This window comes from Phalaenopsis equestris, unplaced genomic scaffold (genome assembly GCF_001263595.1).
Source record: "Phalaenopsis equestris unplaced genomic scaffold, ASM126359v1 Scaffold000002, whole genome shotgun sequence".
NCBI lineage: Eukaryota > Viridiplantae > Streptophyta > Magnoliopsida > Asparagales > Orchidaceae > Phalaenopsis > Phalaenopsis equestris.
Genome location: NW_018164444.1, coordinates 55509574 through 55529114, shown reverse-complemented (window position 1 = coordinate 55529114; position 19541 = coordinate 55509574). Strand labels below are relative to the sequence as shown.

The 19541-nt window shown below is 36.2% G+C and overlaps 1 protein-coding gene across 1 annotated transcript; it reads left to right on the top strand.

Moving 5' to 3' along the window:
- The first annotated feature begins 1094 nt into the window (after positions 1–1094).
- LOC110026747 (probable transmembrane GTPase FZO-like, chloroplastic) lies at positions 1095–19348 on the top strand. Its single transcript, XM_020727888.1, has 12 exons — positions 1095–1726; positions 2048–2604; positions 2714–2782; positions 4927–5124; positions 7057–7188; positions 7891–7977; positions 8311–8751; positions 12453–12620; positions 12983–13213; positions 13863–13978; positions 18029–18302; positions 19190–19348. Exons 1-12 carry the CDS (start codon positions 1237–1239, stop codon positions 19220–19222), a joined length of 2796 nt encoding a protein of 931 aa, XP_020583547.1. The 5' UTR covers positions 1095–1236; the 3' UTR covers positions 19223–19348.
- The last annotated feature ends 193 nt before the right edge of the window (positions 19349–19541 follow it).

Below are 19541 nucleotides of genomic sequence, written 5' to 3'. Positions count from 1 at the left end.
ACTAATCATATATATATATATATATATATATTTGATGAGTAGTTTTTTTTTTAATGTAATTGACTACAAGACTACAAAAAATTATAATCAATTAAAAATATTAATGAATAAAATAGAATAAAAATTATTAAATTAGATTCAAATGATATTTTAAATCTTGTACCAATCCTTAACATCTGATGGCTATGTAAACGGCTCGCTAAGCAAACGAGCCTAACACGAACACACTTTTTTAGTTTGAAATATAAACGAGCCTGGGCTCGCTCGTGTTCGGCTCGTCTACACCCATAAATAAAAAAATAATGGGTTACGTATCAGAAATTAGTTAACCACTGATTATCTTAAATTAGCATCCTTATTATCTATTAGGTAATTAGTTAATTGATTATTCTAGCATTATGTTTTTTATGTGAATTTTATAATTTTTATTTAAATTATTTTGTTAATTTTAATAAAGAGAAAAGCTTTTAAGGAATTGAATGATAGCCCTGCAAAGGTGAAAATTTAAATGTAGGAAATGTAAATTTACAAGGATTTTGTGTTATTTATGTAAATAGGGGTGTAAACGTGCCGAACACGGGCGAGCCCAGACTCAGCTCGTGTTCGGCTCGTTTATATTTCGAGCTCAAAAAGTGTGTTCGTGTTCAACTCTTTTGCTTAGCGAGCCGAACACTAGCCGTTCACGAACAAAGAATCGTTTTGACAACCCTAATCAGGTAGCCATAAGATGTTAAAGATTGGGGCAAGATTTTAAAATTATTATTTATGTTAAAACATCATTTGAATCTAATTTAATAAATTTTATTTTATTTTTCTTAATTAATACTTTTAATTTATTATAAATCTTTGTAATATATATATATATATATATATATAATTAATTAATTAGTAATGTTTTTAGTCAAAATGAGCAGAACACAAATAAATAAAATTTTGTTGGTGTTATTCGTATTAGACTCATTAACTTAACGAATAAATCGAACACGAATTTTTTAACGAGCAGAACACCCAACTAAACACTGAGCTGTTTCAACAGCCCTATATCTAAAATTAACGCTTTCCCGAAAATCTTTAAATTCTCCACCATCCAAAAATTGACCCGCCTCTCTGCAAGAGGATAGGCTCATCTAGAAGCGGGTAAAACCCTCACTCTCTCTACATTTCTCCTCCTCCTCCTCCACTGCTCCACAGGCGTTCTTCTTCTCAGTCCCGCAAAAAACCCTAGCCCGCATTCCTATGGTTTCCATTCCTTGCAGCTATTCTGTGGCAGCTCGCCTACCGCGGTTCTCCGATCTATCTGAAACTCACTTCCCCAACCTCTCACGCCATGCTCGATTTCACAAATGCCGATCGGCTTCTGGTCCTATAACCGCCGTCGGAACTAACTCTTCCGGCACCGATCCGCTCGACGGGAAGCCGCAGCCTCCGAGGACGTTATTTCCCGGCGGATTCAAGCGCCCGGAGATAAAGATTCCGAGTTTGGTGCTTCGATTAGGCGCGGATGAGGTGCTTCGCTGGGACGATGCGGGCGCCGCGCTGGGCGAAGCAATATCGATGGGGGTGGGGATCGTCGTGCTCGACGTTGGGGAGCAGAGCGGCGGCCGGTTATATGAGGCAGCCTGTTTGTTGAAGTCTGCTTTGGGCGACAGAGCTTACCTTCTGATTTCGGAGCGTGTGGATGTTGCTGCCGCTGTTGGGGCCGGTGGAGTTGTTCTCTCTGATCAGGGTTAGTTCATGGCCTGCTGTCGTTTTAGATTTGTTTTATTTTTTACCGAGAAATGGTTTCAGGATGTAGGGTTTAAATTCATGAAGTTTTAAAATAGTGAAGTTTATGAATAAGAGCAGACTGATTCAACTCATGGCTGTTTTTTTTTTTTTTTGGACCATTAATTTTACCAATTTCCTCAATTATTCTAGATATTTTAACTAGTTCATGGATTGGTTATCATTTTTATCCCTTTGGCCTTTTTCATTTTCCTGTTCTGAGTAGGAATCGAACTTGTCTTCCCTTTCTATAATTGCCTTATGGAAACTATTTGCAATGCAGGAATTCCTGCCATAGTGGCAAGGAATATGTTGTCCAAATCAAAATCTGATGCCGTTTTTCTCCCCATTGTGGCAAGAGAGGTACATAATGCAATCTCTGCAGAGCATGCAGCAAGTTCTGATGGTGCTGACTTTATTATAATCTGTAATGGAAGTGGGAACTGGAAAAGGGTGATTGAAGAATCATTTACCCATTACGTCAAGGTGCCCATCTTTTTAAATATGGAATCTTCTGGAGACAGTTTAGCTGCTGATGTGCTGTCCAAATTACTACAACTCGGAGCATCTGGAGTAGTTATATCCACAGACTCTCTGAAGCTATTTAGTAATGGTTACTTGGAGAAGATTTTCTTAGCCAAACATGGGTCAATAAGAGTATTACAAGATGGCTTTGCAGATTCCAGTAAAATGAAAGTAGATGGTTTTACAAGCATGTTTAATATGGTGAAGGGGATTGCTGGATTTATGAAGCTTGATGACAAAGAGATAAAGCTTCTAGAGATGGAAAGTCTTTTGTTAAAGGAAGCTATTGCAGTTATACACAAGGCTGCGCCAATGGTGAACTTCTATGTTAACATTTGGTAGTTGAAGTTGCCCTACAAACAATTTTGTTGCATTTTTGGTAATGTTTGACACGAGTAACATTAATCCTTATATTTTATGCCAGATGAGTGAAGTTGCACTGCTTGTCGATGCTGCTTCTCGCCTTAAGGAGCCCTTTTTAATGGTTATTGTGGTAATGAAAAAAAAAAACAAGCTTCGTTTTCTAGTGTCGATCATTTTTGATTGCATGAAGTTCAAGAATTCAAGTATTTATGATACAAAAATGCCCCTAAATCATGTTCTTTTTTTGCATAAAAATGTTGCTTGTAAGAATCATTTATGATTATTACTTCGTTTTAGTGCTTCAGTGGAACTGTTGGAAGTATTGCTAAAAAATCTCTACAAATTGCTAAGTGAGAACTCTGATCTAGTATATTGTTTTTATCTTTAGTAGCTTTGAAATATTCTACCCTGATTTGTACTATTTGTATCATGAACCTTGTAAAACAATATGATTTGCACGGAGTAGGAATTTGAAGATTGTTTTTATTGCTTTCTTCTAATACAATTGTTTTTCCTCTTTCATAGCAAATCGTCTTTTTTCTCCAAATCTATTTCCACATTTTTGGCATTTTTATAAATTTATATTGAATGAGAAATTTGAGTTTTACTAGTCGATGATGCACTATTAATTGATGCCATAGTGCTGAATTGGACGTGTAAAATCTGATAGATTATTAATAGAGGATGACAGTAAATAATAGTTTTAGTTGAGGACATTGGACCTTGTGCTGGATATTTACTAGAGATGGTGATGGAATGTCCGATCGAATTTAGGAAAATAATGGCTTTTCTAGAGTTGCTCCTGAATTTTTGTTTAAGCCACATGCATTTGAAGAATCTTAAGCGTGAGGTAGTGGTTTCTTGAAAGAGCTATGAAAACAATCAACTTTTGTTTAGTGATATTTGAGTAGTTTGAGTTAGAACCTATAATCTTAGGTTTAGGCATGATTGTTAAGATCATTTATACCTCCATTCTGGTTAATTGAAGAGTATGAATCTTTTACGAATTATTATTATTATTTTTATGTGTATTTAAAATAATAATAAATAGATCATGAATGCAACAACATAAGACTTAACATTGTTTGGCCAAAAGTATATGCCTACATTCACGAGAAGGGGAAGAGTAACTGATTCAGTATTGAGAAACCACACATATGTTCAAGCAAACAATTCATAAAAATGCTTTTCTCCAAACCAATTTACATCCGAACTCATTACACAAAGATGCCTCAAAGCTTTCATATTGATTGATTAGGAAAATTTTCTAATTCATAAAAAATACAAATATTACACCAGAAGGCCTCATATTGGATGCTCCCCAAAGAAGGTTCTACAAGAGTTCTCTCTCTCTTTATATTTTTTAGTTGCAATTGTTTATAAAAATACAAATATCACACAAGAAGGTTTCATATTGGATCCTCCCCAAAGAAGGTTCTAAAAGAGTTTTCTCTCTCTTTATATTTCTTATTGCCATTGGCTAAAACTATCAAGCACATAACAACTCTTTTTTACTATTTTTTTTTTATTTTTAGTAGTCTAACAAATTGAAAATTTTTAAATCAAAACCGAGCAAATTGGGTGCGGAGCTAATCCATGATAATATAATTTTGTAGCAAAATTTCCAACCTCTTCTTAGCCTAGAATATAATCACACAAATTTTTGTTCATTCTAAAGCATATTCAAATAAATTTTAATTTTTCCCTAAAGCCATTGGTTTTATATTTAATGCTTATCTTGGAGGGCAACATTATTGTGCCATTCTAAGAATTTTCTTTCTCATGATCAATGGTTTGGCAACATATTTTGGAGTTACTTTATGATTAATCTCCAAACTAGGCTCCTAAGCTTCTAAAGCTTTGAAAGTTTGAACATGCGCATAACCACATAAATATTCAATTACTTGGCATCTGTGGCAGAGTGCCAAACCTCTTACAATTTGATGGATCTATCTTGTCGAAAGTGCATTTGCTAGATGTCTTCTCCCTCCGAATTTTGTATTGGCAGAATTTGTATTAAGACAAACCACACAACATAAGATTGATCCTTGTGATCATCTCCATTGATTTTTCTCTCAATGTTTGTTTTCATTCGTTTTAAAACTTAAATTGCTATGAATTAGTTGGATCTTAAACTTCACAGAGATGAACCATTAATTTCAGTGGTTGTGCTGTAGGCTATTACATTCATACAAGATTCCATCAAATACCATCAGAATTCTATAATTTATATGTTTTTTTTTCTCATGTTTTTTGCTGAATCATTTATATTAGGGTGAGTTTAATTCTGGAAAATCAACTGTTATAAATGCTCTCCTTGGAAGAAGGTACCTGAAGGAAGGAGTAGTTCCCACAACAAATGAGATAACTCTGTTATGCTACTCTAAGACGGACTCCAACAAAGAGGAGCGATGTGAAAGAAACCCTGATGGCCAATTCATATGCTATGTTTCTTCTCCAATTCTCAAGAATGTACGTCCATTTCAACATTTTAATGCTTATGCTCAACTCCTCTCTCTCTAGGCATGCAAATTAATTTTCAGTTTTTTCATTTTATAAGCATGTTTTGTTTCAAATAAAAATATAAACAAAATAAAAAAAATAATAACAAAAAAAGTGACCCCAAACAGCCCCTAAGAGTGCAACTTATATCAGTTATGCATACTATATTCATAATATTCTTTATCCTTTCTTTCCTTCAGCTATTTGATCCATTGAAGGATTATCTGCCTGCAAGGGCGGACCTACGTAATGTTCAGAGGGGCCAATTGGGCCCCCTTGAATTCTGAAATTTTATTAATAACAATTAGGTAATTTGTCCTCCTTGAATTCTGAAATTTTATTAATAACAATGTGCTAATTTGATTTTGCCCCCTCTGAATTTATTATTGCCTCCATTTCCTCTCGCGAGGGTTGCAAATGAACCAAGCCAAACATTATATTAATCTAGCTGGGTAAATTATATAAATGCTAATTTTTTAAACCTTAATAAATCCAAATAGTACAAATAAAGTTACAGAATAAAATTTTTATTTTATAAATTATTTGTTCATATAAAAGAACTATTTCTATGAAAACCAAGTGCTCATAAATTGCTTAGGAGGGTCAACCGTGGCTGTTGCTACTTTGAATTTAAATAGCAATAACATTTGAGTAGCTTTGAGATGCGGGACTAAATAGTTATTTAAAAAGTCCAATGTGTGCAGGCTGCGGATCACTCTCACGTTAAATTTTAGGTGCAGTTCCATACATACCACTCAATTCTCATGTATTTGCATATCTAACACCTAAAGTTTGATCATTACATTTATTCTATCCAAATCATCATATCACATCAAAATATATCATTTTAGCTTTTAAAAGTGAAGTATACATTTTCATGCATAAGTAAGATGGTGCGTATGTAAAAATTGAAGTTTAGGTGTTAAATATGTAAATACATAAGAATTGAGTGGTATGTATGTAAATCTTCCTCAGTCAAAAATACCTTCATTTTATTGTTGTCATGGTATTATTGTTTTTTCAAAAAGAATAATTAGTTTGCATACTCCTAGTATATTTTTGTATTTAAAAAAAAATTGCGATATCTAAATGAAGCAACATAGAAAATAAAAAATATGATATAACATTATAGTTATTTTGAAGATGTAGATTTATTTAATAATTTTTCTGTATATTTTTATTTATTTTTTAAATAAATTTTTATTATAGTATGAGTTTCACACACACACACACGCACACACACATATATATATACATTTTTTATTTTTGATAAAATTAATTTTTCTTATATAATAAGTTTTCCCCTCCTAAAAATAATTGTTGGTTCCGCCCATTTACCTGGTTGTTTTGATGTTTTTGTAACAACTAATTTTTGGTGGGCTCAAGTGAAGTTTCCAAGATTAAACATTTTGAATTCACCGTCATCACCAATGCTATCTAAGCTACGTTGCTTCACTAGAGCATCATATATTTTGGCTTGCCAATCTGGATGCTGAAACAATGAAAGCAAGATAAAAACATCTGGAATTCTGACCTCTTCTCACGTTTTGAGTTTTACTGCACCTTGTTAACATTCCGAGTTTTACATAAGGATACCTTTTTAATTTCTCACTTGGTATTGTGCAAACTTTAAAGCAATGTCCACTGAATCTGAAATGTCAAAAAATATTATTTTGACCGCTTTCTTCTATTGAAGAATTTAGAAGAGCAATCATTCGTGAATTAAGGATCTATTCTTCTCAAAAGCGTGAGTTTGGTATCTCAAGTAATGATATTTGTCTAAGTTTGATTTGTTTTTCGATTTCTAGTCGCTTTTTATTTGCGCATGATACAACCTCATTTATGCTTTTTGCTTGGAGAAAAAAAAAAGGTGGAAAAAAATGAGTTTGTTTATGGAAACAGATGAACCTAGTTGATACACCTGGTACAAATGTGATTCTTCAGAGGCAGCAACGTCTCACCGAAGAATTTGTTCCTCGTGCTGATTTAGTTCTTTTTGTTATTTCATCGGATCGACCATTGACTGGAAGTGAGGTAATGCTTGTTAATTTTTGATTTATAACCTAATACATGTATTGACTAGTCCCTTCATTGACATGAACTAACAAAATGTTCCAAGTGGCTCTTCTCATAAGTGAAAATAATCATATTTATTATATATATATTTATAACACAAGTTAGTGATTTGATCCTCTTATAATCAAATTCATGTTAAGAAGGTTTTAACCACATCTGTCTTTTATATAATTTTTTCTTAGAGAAAAAAATATACTATAAAAACCTTCAAATGTTCCTGATTGATGCGGTTCAATTGAGCTACATGTAACCTTGACATTCATCAAATAAAGTGTGGTATAAGTTAAATCAAATGAAGACAAAAAAATAAAAAATAAAAAAGAATAATTAAAATATCACATTCGCAACACTTTCATTTGTCTGATTTGATAATATTGACATACTTGAACGGCTGCACGTAGGCAAATATTCCATCAAACATACAGACAAAAATGTGGTTGTATGTTTAATTTTTTTTCTTCACTTCATTTTGTTGTAACTTCTTACTCTTGCGGACTTTTACAACAAACTCTTCTCATTTACAAGATACTTTTAGAGAAGGACAATCTATTCTAAGAAATTCTTAGTGGCGTTAATTCAGTTTTAAAATTTAATGTGTTAGCACTTGTAAAAATTCTGATGACATTCAAATTTAACTGGGTAAATCTTTGGAATTATTAGGTATCCTTTCTTCAATATGTACAGCAGTGGAAGAAAAAAGTTGTTTTTGTTCTAAACAAAATGGATCTTTATCAGAACTCCAGTGAGGTTTATTTTCTGAACCCTACAAAATTTTCTTTAAGTTCACTGATTCACACTATTTTGTGGGTAAATTTACATACGTAGCACACAATTCTTTCATATTTATGTATCTGACACCTAAATTTCACTATTTACATACATAGCACTTTGATGCTTTAAACCCATACATAAAAAGGTGGATTTCACTTTTAAAAGTGGTAACGGTGCTATGCTTGAACGCTGTGTGTAAATATAAAAGCTTAGATGTGAGATATGTAAATACATGAGAATTGTGTGCTGTGAATGTAAATGCTTAATTTGTGATGCATTTTTTAATTTCACATTTACATATCTACCTAGCTTGAGGAAGCTACAGTATTCATCAAAGAGAACACACAGAAACTTCTTGGCATTGGAGATTTGCGGCTATATCCTGTATCTGCACGGTCTGCACTTGAAGCGAAGCTTTCTGCTTTATCTTTTAATGCTCGAAACTATGAGGAGCTCTTGTATAATGATCCTCGCTGGATTTCGAGTAAATTTGGTGAGCTTGAGAATTTCTTATATAGCTTCCTGGATGGTTCAACTGACACTGGTATGGAACGAATGAAGCTTAAGCTTGAGACACCAGTCGCTATTGCGGAGCGCCTATTGGATTCTTCTGAAAGGCTGCTTCTGCAGCAACAGGACGAAGCATCTCACGATCTGATCTCTATCAAAGAAGTTGTTGGTAGCACTAAAGATTATGCCATGAAGATGGAAAATGAGAGCTTATTATGGAAGAAAAAAGTAGTTTCTATGGTATGTCAATGGATAATACAGGAATTCATTTGGTTTTAAGTTGCATGATTGCTTGTAGATACAAATTTTGAAGTAGTTGTGGTTAACTTTTATAAAAAATGGCGGTGGATTTGCATAAATGCTACACAATTCACATGTATTTATATATCTAACACCTAAACTTTGGTTTTTTTACATTTACCGGAATTAGTTAGAAAATTAGCAAAAATAAAAGCAACTTTTACTAATATTGAAATAGGGCTATAACACGACACAAATGGAAAAGAGAAATACAATAATATACTAATCTTTGGCTCGGACCAAAAGAGAAGATCCGTGACAGTGGTGGTGTCGGTGAAGCGGAAAGGGAGCAGGTCAAAGCTACAGGTTGTGAAGGGGGATCAAAGGGGTGATTTGGGAGGCCAGTAGGTGGGTTGGGGCGAACGTGGAGTAGTTGGACACCAGAATTTGCTATAGGGAAAGTGGCAGTTGGCGCGGGCATGAAGTCTGGGAAACTGTACAACAAGGCGATGCTGGTGGGAGAGGGCAGCTAGGTGCTAGGAAGAAGTATGGAGAGCTGGACAACATCATATGCCAAACATAAAAAACTCTTTGTTCGCTTGTGCTCTACTCGTTTTAGTTTGAAATAAAAAAAATCATATAATTATTTATATAATAATATATTATATGTATTTATATATGAGTCTAAATCATAACCACTCGTGTGATGGTATGGTTTTGTGCATTCTTTTGCATAGATTTGATCCAAGTTCAAATATAATACTCAACATCTTTTTTTTTTCCAATTAACTTTAATGAAGTCGATTTCGAGTCGAACACAGGTTGAACACGAACAATAATATTTAAATCGAGCTGAACACGAAACACTGTTCACGAGCTAATTTTGAACACGTGCCGATTTTGAACTCGAGCAATTTCGAACGAGCCGAACACGAGCCAAGCCTAAACTCTCTCAAGCTCGACTCGTTTGCATCCCTAAGGGTTACGAAAGGTTGTTGGCCTGTTATAGCAATGATGACTGGGAGGAAATAGCTGTGAAGCAAGTTGAACCCTTCCAATTGCTAGCAGAGGGATACTGGTAGTTGGAGCAATGCTGTAAAGGGATGGGGAGTAGATAATCACCACCTTGGGGGAGGGATATAGCCAGAGCACCACCCTAATCGTCAGTTACAACCCTTGAGGGGAAAACAGGATGACGGCGGCTCTCTTCACAAACTTAAATAAGAAAATAACATAAGCTAAACCCTAAGACATAAAAACACATATAGAAGATGAATGGGCGGGAAATGAAAATAGGGGAGGGGGAGGGGGTTGGGGGCTAGTTCAACCCCTTCTCTCAACTGAACCGGTACGGGTCAAGCTGGTTCAACTTTTGGAGGAAAACTCCCTTGTCATTCTCTCAGGGTTGGGGCATTCATCGAATCTCTTGGATCCTCATGGTAACGTTAAGTCCCCTGCTAGCTTGATCATGGTGGTAATATCATTTCATAACACATTCTGGTGGAATAGGTAGCCATCATCTTTTGGCACATCCTGAGCGGGCGTTGCATAAAGAGGTAGATTCCGGCAATGCAACTCTCTAGCCTTTACATTTGAAATCTTCTCCTTCCACTTCTCGTGCTTAGTGTGCGGTGTTTGAGTAACAAGAATGTGAGAAGACTTAATTCTTGGATGAAATCTGTGGCAGGTTGTGCTACTTTCACTAGCGACCACGTAGGAGAGACATTCTTCAGTGACATGACTTGGATCCCATTAAAGAATTTTCATTTCCCTTAGGCTCTTAGGGCACATTTCAGAGTTGAGGTTCAACATTTTCATTTTCCGCTCGTTCGGAAATTAGCTGATGGGTGCCCCGTTGAGCTAACTCTAACATCTGAACTACTCACTCTAATAGTCCACATGTGATGTAATGACTCCTCTTTGGATATGCTGGGTCTCTCGCCGTAGGGACAACTTAGGAGGGGATCCATAGATGTGAAATATCTGTCTTGCTTTTAGTTGCGGGGGACCTATGTCTGATATCGACTCCTTAGACTCGTAACTGCATTAACCACTTACAATGAAGTCGGTTGGAGTCTCTTCCGTGAGCTCAACTGGGCCTAAGTGTATCTTGTCCTCCTCAACTAGAAGCGGGTTCTCCTTGTTTATGTCCCCACCGTCTTCAGTGCTTGCGATGTCTTTTTCCAACTTTTTAATTACACCATGCTCGGTGAAGTAGATCATTCCCCTGATTGTGCATTATGCTTCAACATGTCCAAATCCGTGACACTTGCAACATTTTCTTGTTGTGACAGACTTATGAATTGTTTTCGCTGGATGGTAGACATGGGTCTCTTGGTGATGCGGTCTCTCTACTTCGGAAGCTAGAGTGCAACTTTTGACGATAATAAGTTGTTAGGAACTGAAGTTATGTTTCTCGCTTCATCTTCATATCTTATTGTTCCCCTCTTCGACCTTTTGGATCACGGCTGAGGGTAGCCTTCTATTGGATTTTATTTTCCATGTCTGCAATCCACCGCCGAAGTTGGCGGATCTCTCGCCGTATCTCCTCCCGGGAAGACTCGGGCATGTATCTCAATGGTGGCTTGGCTAGGGTTTAGAGTTGGGAGGTGAGAGGGCTAAAAATTTAATTCAAGATTGCTCTTTTTGAAAATCAACAAGAGGAATTGAGGTTTAGATCACGGTTTTGGCTATGGTTGAGAATATGAAAGAAAATTTTTGTGAAGGTGGCTTGGGCAGGGGCGGATGCTAGGAAACCCTAGCATGGGATTAGGGTGGGCTAGCTTTGATACCAAATGATACGCGAGAAAACCCAAACCACAAACAAAATTGAAATATTATTGTCGGAATTTAGTAAGGTTACAAACAAGGACACTTGACACTTAGGAAAATAGCAACATAAACCGAAAGGACAACCTAGGACAGAGTCGAAGGTGGTGCTTAGCGGCGAGACAATAGGTATTGGTCAATTATGAGGTGGTTGGGAGGGCGCGGGAGTTGTTAGTGGTTTCAACAACACCTTGAAATTAGGTGCAGGGGTTGTGGGGGTTGTTTTGGTGGCTATAGGGGATGTTGCGTTGGAGGGAAGGCTGGTTGGGCAGTAGCAAAGTAGCGGGTGGGTGGGCTGGTTGTAGGAAACAGGTGGGCTGACTGTCAGGGAGGAGGGGGTGGACAAGTGGCCTGTAACAGGGAAGAGTTTGGCCTGATGGTCCGAACACAGGGATGGGGAAGGGTTACGGGAAGGTTGTTGGCCTGTTATAGGAATGATGGCTGGGAGGAAATAGCTGGGAAGCAAGTTGCAACCTTCCTTACCGTAAGGGGATGAAGAGTAGATAATCACCATCTTGGGAGAGGGATACAACCGAAACACCATCATAACTATCAGATACAACCCTTGAGGGGAAAGCAGGATGCCAGTGATTGTTCTCACAAACTGAAATCATAAAATAACATAAGCTAAACCCTAAAATATATGAGGTAACTTTCCGCCTAATGTAAAGTTGGGGGGGTGGGGACCGGTTCAGCCCCCTCTCTCAACTGAACCACTTCGGGTCAAGCCGGTTCAGCTTTTGGAGGAAAACCTTCATTTCATGTGGCGTTAGATATGTAGAGGCGTTGGAATGATGTGGTATGTATGTAAATCTTCCAAGGAAAAAAAAAAGAAGAAAAAAAAAAAAAAACTAAAATTCTTTGTTTTTCAGATTGAAGCAGCGGAATCTCAAGCTGTAGAGCTCATGGAGTCGACTCTTCAGCTTTCTAATATTGATCTCATCACAACATATGCTTTCAAAGGAGAAAAATCGAGACCTATAGCTTCCACTTCAACCTTACAGAATGAAATCATCATCCCTGCTCTCTCTGGTGTGCAGGTATAGTGTATCTATCTTGGCTTTTGGCTGCTCCTGCTGCTTCTATTTCTTCTTTTGGCACCTAAAATTTGCTTTTCTACATTAATATTATCCAAATCTTTCATATCACACAAAAATACCACCATTTTAACTTTTACAGAGTGAAATAAACATTTTCATGCATAAGTAAGGTGGTCTTTATGTAAAAATTAAAGTTTAGGTTTTAGATATGTAAATACCTAGGAATTGAGTGGTATGCATGCAAACCATCTTTTTTATTATCAGTCATTCTTCTTATAACAAATAATATGTATATGCTTGGCATTTGTAGATGATTTACTGTTGCTGTTTTATGTATTTTTATGTATTCATTATTTAAGCAGAGATTACTTGGAGAGTATTCAGAATGGTTGCAATGTGAGTTCGTTAGTGAGGGAGAGCTTTGCTTGGAACGCCTTCAAAAACAGTGCAATAAAGGCCTCGGCCTTAGGGATGTCATGCAAGCGAACACAGTGGGACTTACAGAACATGGAGAAAAGCTCAGCACAAAGGTGATGGAGGACTTCAGTGCCAGTGCTGCTTCGAGACTTTGTGAACAAGAAATTCGTGAAGTTGTGAGTTTTCTCTCTCTTTTGTGTTCTATTTCCAGTTTCTATAATTGTTATTTCAAATTTATTTGGTCAAATTTTTATAATATACGCACTCACTCTTTTTTATTAAAGAGTCTATATTTGTGATTTGAAAATTCTATTGAATGAATGTTTATAAATGCTTAGCCATTTAGGGAAGGGAATTTTGTTTTTGTTTTTTTTTATATATTTTTTTGATTTGAAATAAAGCATGTTTAGTGGTGATAATTACTTTTAAAAACACATAAAAATGCCTAAGTGTTTTTATAAATAAATTTATCTGTTTTTACAATTATAAGAATAATACATGCAGAAAATAAACTAAATAAATATATAAAAAATTAAAAAAAAAATAATAATAATACTGATATCAGACAGGCCGTTAGTGTGGAAATTCATTATTTTTTATAGTGAAATATTTTTTTTTCCTTCAAAGCCTTTTGTCCCAATATTGCCTTGGAAGGAGAAAAAGAGATTTTGTTAAATCAGTGAAAACATTGACTTACAGAATAGCTGTTTGGCTTCCACAGGCAATTAACTGACCTAAATAAATGTTTTTTTTTTAATGAATGTGATGAATTCATAGAGGTTATGCATTTTTTTAAGTATTATAATCAATTATGTGTGTTACCAGGTTTATGGAACTTTTGGAGGGCTAGGGGCAGCAGGTCTATCTGCATCTCTTCTAACGTCCGTGCTACCAACGACGCTGGAAGATCTCGTTGCTCTGGCGTTTTGTTCTGCTGGCGGGTATGCATCGGTTTTAACCCTCGATTTTCTGATTTCTAAGTGTCTCTTTTTCTTCAAAGAAATCTGAAATTTCTTTTTACGTTTTATTTTTCTTTTGATTGGGGTTATTTCGTTAAAGGTATTTTTGTTAGTTTCATTATATTTTTCGGCTTCTCTAATATATATATATATTTTAAATTGATAAGGAAGGGCAATTTTATCTTTTATGCGTCTAAGGTCAATTGCATTTATTATTGTTTGTTATAAATAAACCCTAATTGGCTTAAGATGGGGGTATGTATGAGTCTCAAATTGTAGGCATTGGGAGAGATCGCTTACCTTTCAAATTGTAGGTGTTTATTGTTGTATTCGTGTTGAGTTGTTGGATTATTAAAAATAAAATATTTGTTTGGCCTATTTTCTATGAATATTTGCCGATTTCTACATTGGATCGTTTGAACTTGGCATCAGAGATTTTGATTTATGGAAAATCAATAACTGGATTGCTGCATAGAGGAGTTTTGTGGCCTTCGTGACCATACCTCGTGATACAGTCGATCATGAGCTAGTTGGGAAGCAAGTGACGGGCTTGTGGAAGGGAACGACGTGCTATAATTGTGATTGCGGGATCTTGGTGCTCTTGCATGGCCAAAGATAGCGATACATTCGCGATTGGAGCTAGCTGCCTGTCGTCTTCGTGATCGATTTCTGCTATAAAATTGTGCTTACAATTGGCTGGGAATGCGATGATAGTAGGTATTGGGGCAACGTCTGATCGAAGCTTTGCGATACGGTCGTGGTTCAAGCTATCTGGGAAATGTGGAGTACAATGATCTTCAGCGTGATTGGAAACCCGCCATTGTGATATATCTCTTGTGTGACTGGACCTCGCAAGTCCATGACCATCGCCTGCGTGACCGGATCTCGGCTTATGGAAACCTAAAACTTCGATGTTTTGGTAATTCCGTGAGACCTAAAACTCCGATCTTTTGGGAATTTCATGTCGTTACCGCTTGTTACTGAACCTCGTCATCGGGATTGCGGTGTACAACAATTCTTTGTGAGTTAGCGGTCGCTTTCATGATTGGAAATCATCTTGAGTGTTATGAGGGCGCCTAATCTAAGGACAAATTTGTCTTTTGTGCTCCTAAAGTCAATTTAGTCTATTATTATTATTATTAGGTATAAATGTGCTTGTTATTTATGCAGTTGATTGAGCTGTGAGTCTTTAGGCCTAGGGTGTGGGAGAAATTTCCTACCTCTTGAATTCTTGGAATTGGGAGAGACTGCCTATCACTCGAATTGTAGGTGTTTATGTTTGTATTCTTCTTGAGCTGTTTGGATTATTACAAAACATTATGCGTTCGCCCTAATTTTGGTGAAAATCTGTATCGATTTCGATCGCAAATCATATCACATTGGTATCAGAGCAAGATTTCTGGGAACAGAGCAAGATTTCTGGAAAAGAGTGCTCGAGATTCTCATACAGTCACGATTTAAGCTTGTGGGGAAGGCAACGACGACATCGCAGGGTTACGTGACTTCACCTTGCCAAACAGTTGCGATTGGAGATAACTGGGAAGAATCCGGTTTTCTGAGATCCAAAACTCGCGTATAGTCGCATACAAGGGGACACGAAGAATTGCCGAAGGTTTGCGTGCAAGGCGACAGGTCTAGGACACTGCAGTAGGGATCGATATACAGAGAATAGAAACCAAGCAATATAGTTGCGATCATTGCTTGCAGGGAAGACGACGATGGGCTTGTTGCTTACAGGAGAAGGCAATGACGGGCTTGCAGCTTATTGTAGAATGCAACGACTGGTTCAAAGCGTTCGTCAACACGCACAGTCGTAACCAGACCTACGTTAAGTCAATCTGCACTACAATCTCAATCAAAACTAGCGGGGAAGGCTGCGACAGAATCAGGCGTACCCTAATTGTGATTATTTTTGGTTAAAATCAATAGAAAAGAGAGGGGTTTCCTAGAAATATTTTATCGAAAGCCGCTGTAAAATCTTAGTGATAATGATAACTAAGAAAATAGATGATGTAGATGAAGAGATTAACCAAATCAGATTGGTGGCGGAAGAAATGTTTTCTATCATAGTGGATATGTTTTCTTTCATGGAAAATCGAATGGAGGACCGATTTGAGAGCAATAAGGAAATTTGAGAGATAATAAAGAAGCTTATTGAGATGCAATTCAAGATCCTGCCGACGTTTCAATTTGTAAATCTTAATCAAAGGTTGATTGAAGAATCCGTGGCAAGATCGAAGAGAAAAGATATCAAACATGAGAAACATGAGCAAAATATCCACCTTCATGAACCCACATCTCAGGGCTCTGATTAGGGGTGGATTAGAGATTTATGAAGGAGGTGGGTGGGCCGAAACATGGAGATGAGATTATGCAGAGGTATGGTGGAGCACGAAAAAGAACAGAGAGAAACAGGGAGGGCATATGACTACGATCAAAGGAAGAATTTTTACCCTTGATACCTAAGGGGGAAACAATGATGGACAATGAAGTTGGGGTGGAAATTTTAAGATTTAAGAAGTTGAAGATGTCAATTTTTGAGGGGGAAGATGCACATGGGTGGGTATATTAGACAAAGCAGTACTTCTCGGTGAATGAGTTAGATGGGGAGGAGAAACTCATGGCAGGAAGATTGTGTTTGGAGGGGGAAACCTTAGCCTGGTTTCAATGGAGGGAGGCTAGAAACCCGATTTGTTCGTGGGATGAATTTAATGATTCGTTATTGGATCTTTTTCGTGGCCTAGACAAACAATTCTATGTCTTGACTCAGGAGGGGATGGTCATGAAATATAGAGAGATATTTGAATTATTGTCCGGACGATTGTGGGGATTTCTAAAGCGGGACAAGAGGGGAATTTCAAGACGGGCTTAAAGCCTGACATACGGGTAGCACTCCGACTACTAAGACCGCGGGGATTGAAGTGAATGATGGAGATGGAGCTAGCCCAATGGTGGAAGACAAGAACTAGATGAAGAAAGCCAACACGAGCAACCCAGATGGAGCGTTGTAATAATCATGTCATGAACATACACAACAAGCATGTATGTGACCACCTTTTTTGACCTCAATTCTAAGGAAGTATCTGAGCTGTGTAAAGATTCTTCGCCTCAAAATCTTTGCCCAATCTAACCTTTAGTTTAGCAATTTCTATCTCATCAATACCAGTAATAATCATGTCATCAACATACACAATGAGCTCGTAATGTGACCACCATTTTGACGAAAGAACACCATATGGTTAGTAATGATCTGTTGATATCTTATGCCCGCCATAGCTTTTCCATGATTCGAAGCCCTAGCTTACTTTCTCCTCCGCAGTTCCCAAAAGCTTCCATCGTTTTGTCGATCCCTTCCCTATCTTCCTCAGCTAGCATGCGATCGCCGATCAAGCAGCAGCAATTTTGGCTCTAGTACCATGCAGAAATAGGAATGATTATTTTGGTAAATAAGTTCATCATTCCTTATTGAGCCTTACAAATTTTATGAATAAGTCCTAGACATCTTCTATATTTTTTATTACCTCAAAATAAGATACAAATCTCAACACGAGATACTCATAAAGTAATATAAGCTTCATTGTTACATTTTGCCTAAAAATATTAGCTGTAAATGTCCCCAACAAAACTACAGTGAAGTCTGCATTCCAGCAACAAGACAGTCTTCAACTGAATGAATCTGCATATAAAATTCTTATCATTTTTTCTAATTTAATCTTCTTGTTTAATTTTTTCTCTTTTTTAGTAATTTCCAAGGATTTAAGTGAATGCCCTTTATATACCATCAACTTCTTATCTATTCACATATGTAACACCTTAATTTTAAGTTTTACATTTATACCACTCAAACCTTTCATATCACATCAAAAATATCATTTCCTTTTCATGCATAGGCATCGATAAAGTTGGTATGTATATAAAAATTGAAATTTACGTATTTATGTAAATCCTTATATATATATATATATAACAGTGGAAAAAGGGCTTATTTCAATATGAGTAATTTCTTAGTAATAAACACACTGATTGATACAGATTTCTGGCAATATCAAATTTTCCTGCGCGGCGGAGAGAAGCAATACAGAAGGTGAGAAAAGTGGCAGATAAGTTGGCCATCAGAGCGGCAGAAGCGATGCAGACAGAACTTCTGCATGCCTCTGAGAGATTACATGCCTATGTTGAGTTCATCAGCAAACCCTATCAGGATTCTGCTCAGCAGAGGGTTGATTCCTTGCTGGCAACTGGAGAAGAGTTGGCAGCCACGGCGAAGCAGTTGCAGCATTTGAAAGCTGAAATTCAGACCCTTCATGTAAGTTGATATTATTTTTTATTTTTTATTTAATTTTTTAATTTCTATTCTGAACTTAATTTCTTTTCCATATCGAAAGTTAGAAAAAAAAAAAAAAAAAAAACAATGAAAAAAATAAAAAATAAAAACTGAATTAGATTAGATTATAAAATCCATTGATTTATTGTGGTAAATATAATAAATGAAATCATCCCTAACATTAATATTGCATGCTGTGTATGGAATACAATGCACCTTGTTTTCTATTCTCAAATGAAAAAGAAAAGATTATGTATTGATACTAATGGAAGTAATTAGAAAAAAATACATTTATTTCATTTATTAAACAGAGACACTAACTACTGCTGAATGAAGAACAATTGACTTATAACAGAAATATCAAAGGTTCAAAGGTATGCTATTGTTCTGTCGTTCCACTTCACTTGCCGGTAGATCACGAGGAAATAGTGTCTGGACACCGTACGTTCGGATGCTCGACCACCGGCCGTCACATCGCCATACACCTTATCGATGAGCAACTTGGCGTTCGGCGGTTGGCCGTTCGGACGTACGTGCAGATGTTCAGACACTATTTTTTCGTAGATCACAACAAGTTTGACAATTTAAACATAATAAATAACAACTATTAATAATAAGATGGTGAGACATGAAATATGAATGACGAAATGAGACTAATAAATATTATTAGACAAAAGGGTGTTGTCAATATTATCATTAAGTATCAATGATAATATAACGTAAATCTAATTTGTTGTACCAGTAACATATATAAATATCATCATATATATATATAACACAGTAAAAGCTTAAAATATATAAATAAAAATTGACAAAGGCCAATTAATTTAGTGTTGAGATGTATGATGAGCTAAATTGTGTTGTTACAGGTACTTCAGCCAAGAGCACGCCAGATCCACTAGCGTCGCCCACGTAGTACCCAGGAGGAAAGCGCTGCCCAGAGAATGTGTTAATATATATGGAATTTTCTCTAAATAAAAATTGAATAAATTTATACTTCTAAAAAAAATTATAAAAATCATTTTATATTATTGTACCTTTTTTTTTAAATAAATTAAAATTAAATATTATTGTTAATTCCTTGCAAACAGTCATTCATTTGGTTAATTTGGAACGCGTCGAATGAATAGCACGTGAACAGCCTGGCTTTGTCAGATTACATTCCCATCGCCCCCCAAAAATAATATAAGATTAAATGGATTATATATATATATATATATA

What these genes read in the sequence shown, in the direction of transcription:
- LOC110026747 (XM_020727888.1), top strand. Translation starts at nt 1,237, where the DNA reads ATGGTTTCCATTCCTTGCAGCTATTCTGTGGCAGCTCGCCTACCGCGG. An exon ending in AACAAGAAATTCGTGAAGTT is followed by an intron (nt 13,214 to 13,862) that starts GTGAGTTTTCTC and finishes GTGTGTTACCAG; the next exon opens with GTTTATGGAACTTTTGGAGG. An exon ending in CTGAAATTCAGACCCTTCAT is followed by an intron (nt 18,303 to 19,189) that starts GTAAGTTGATAT and finishes GTGTTGTTACAG; the next exon opens with GTACTTCAGCCAAGAGCACG.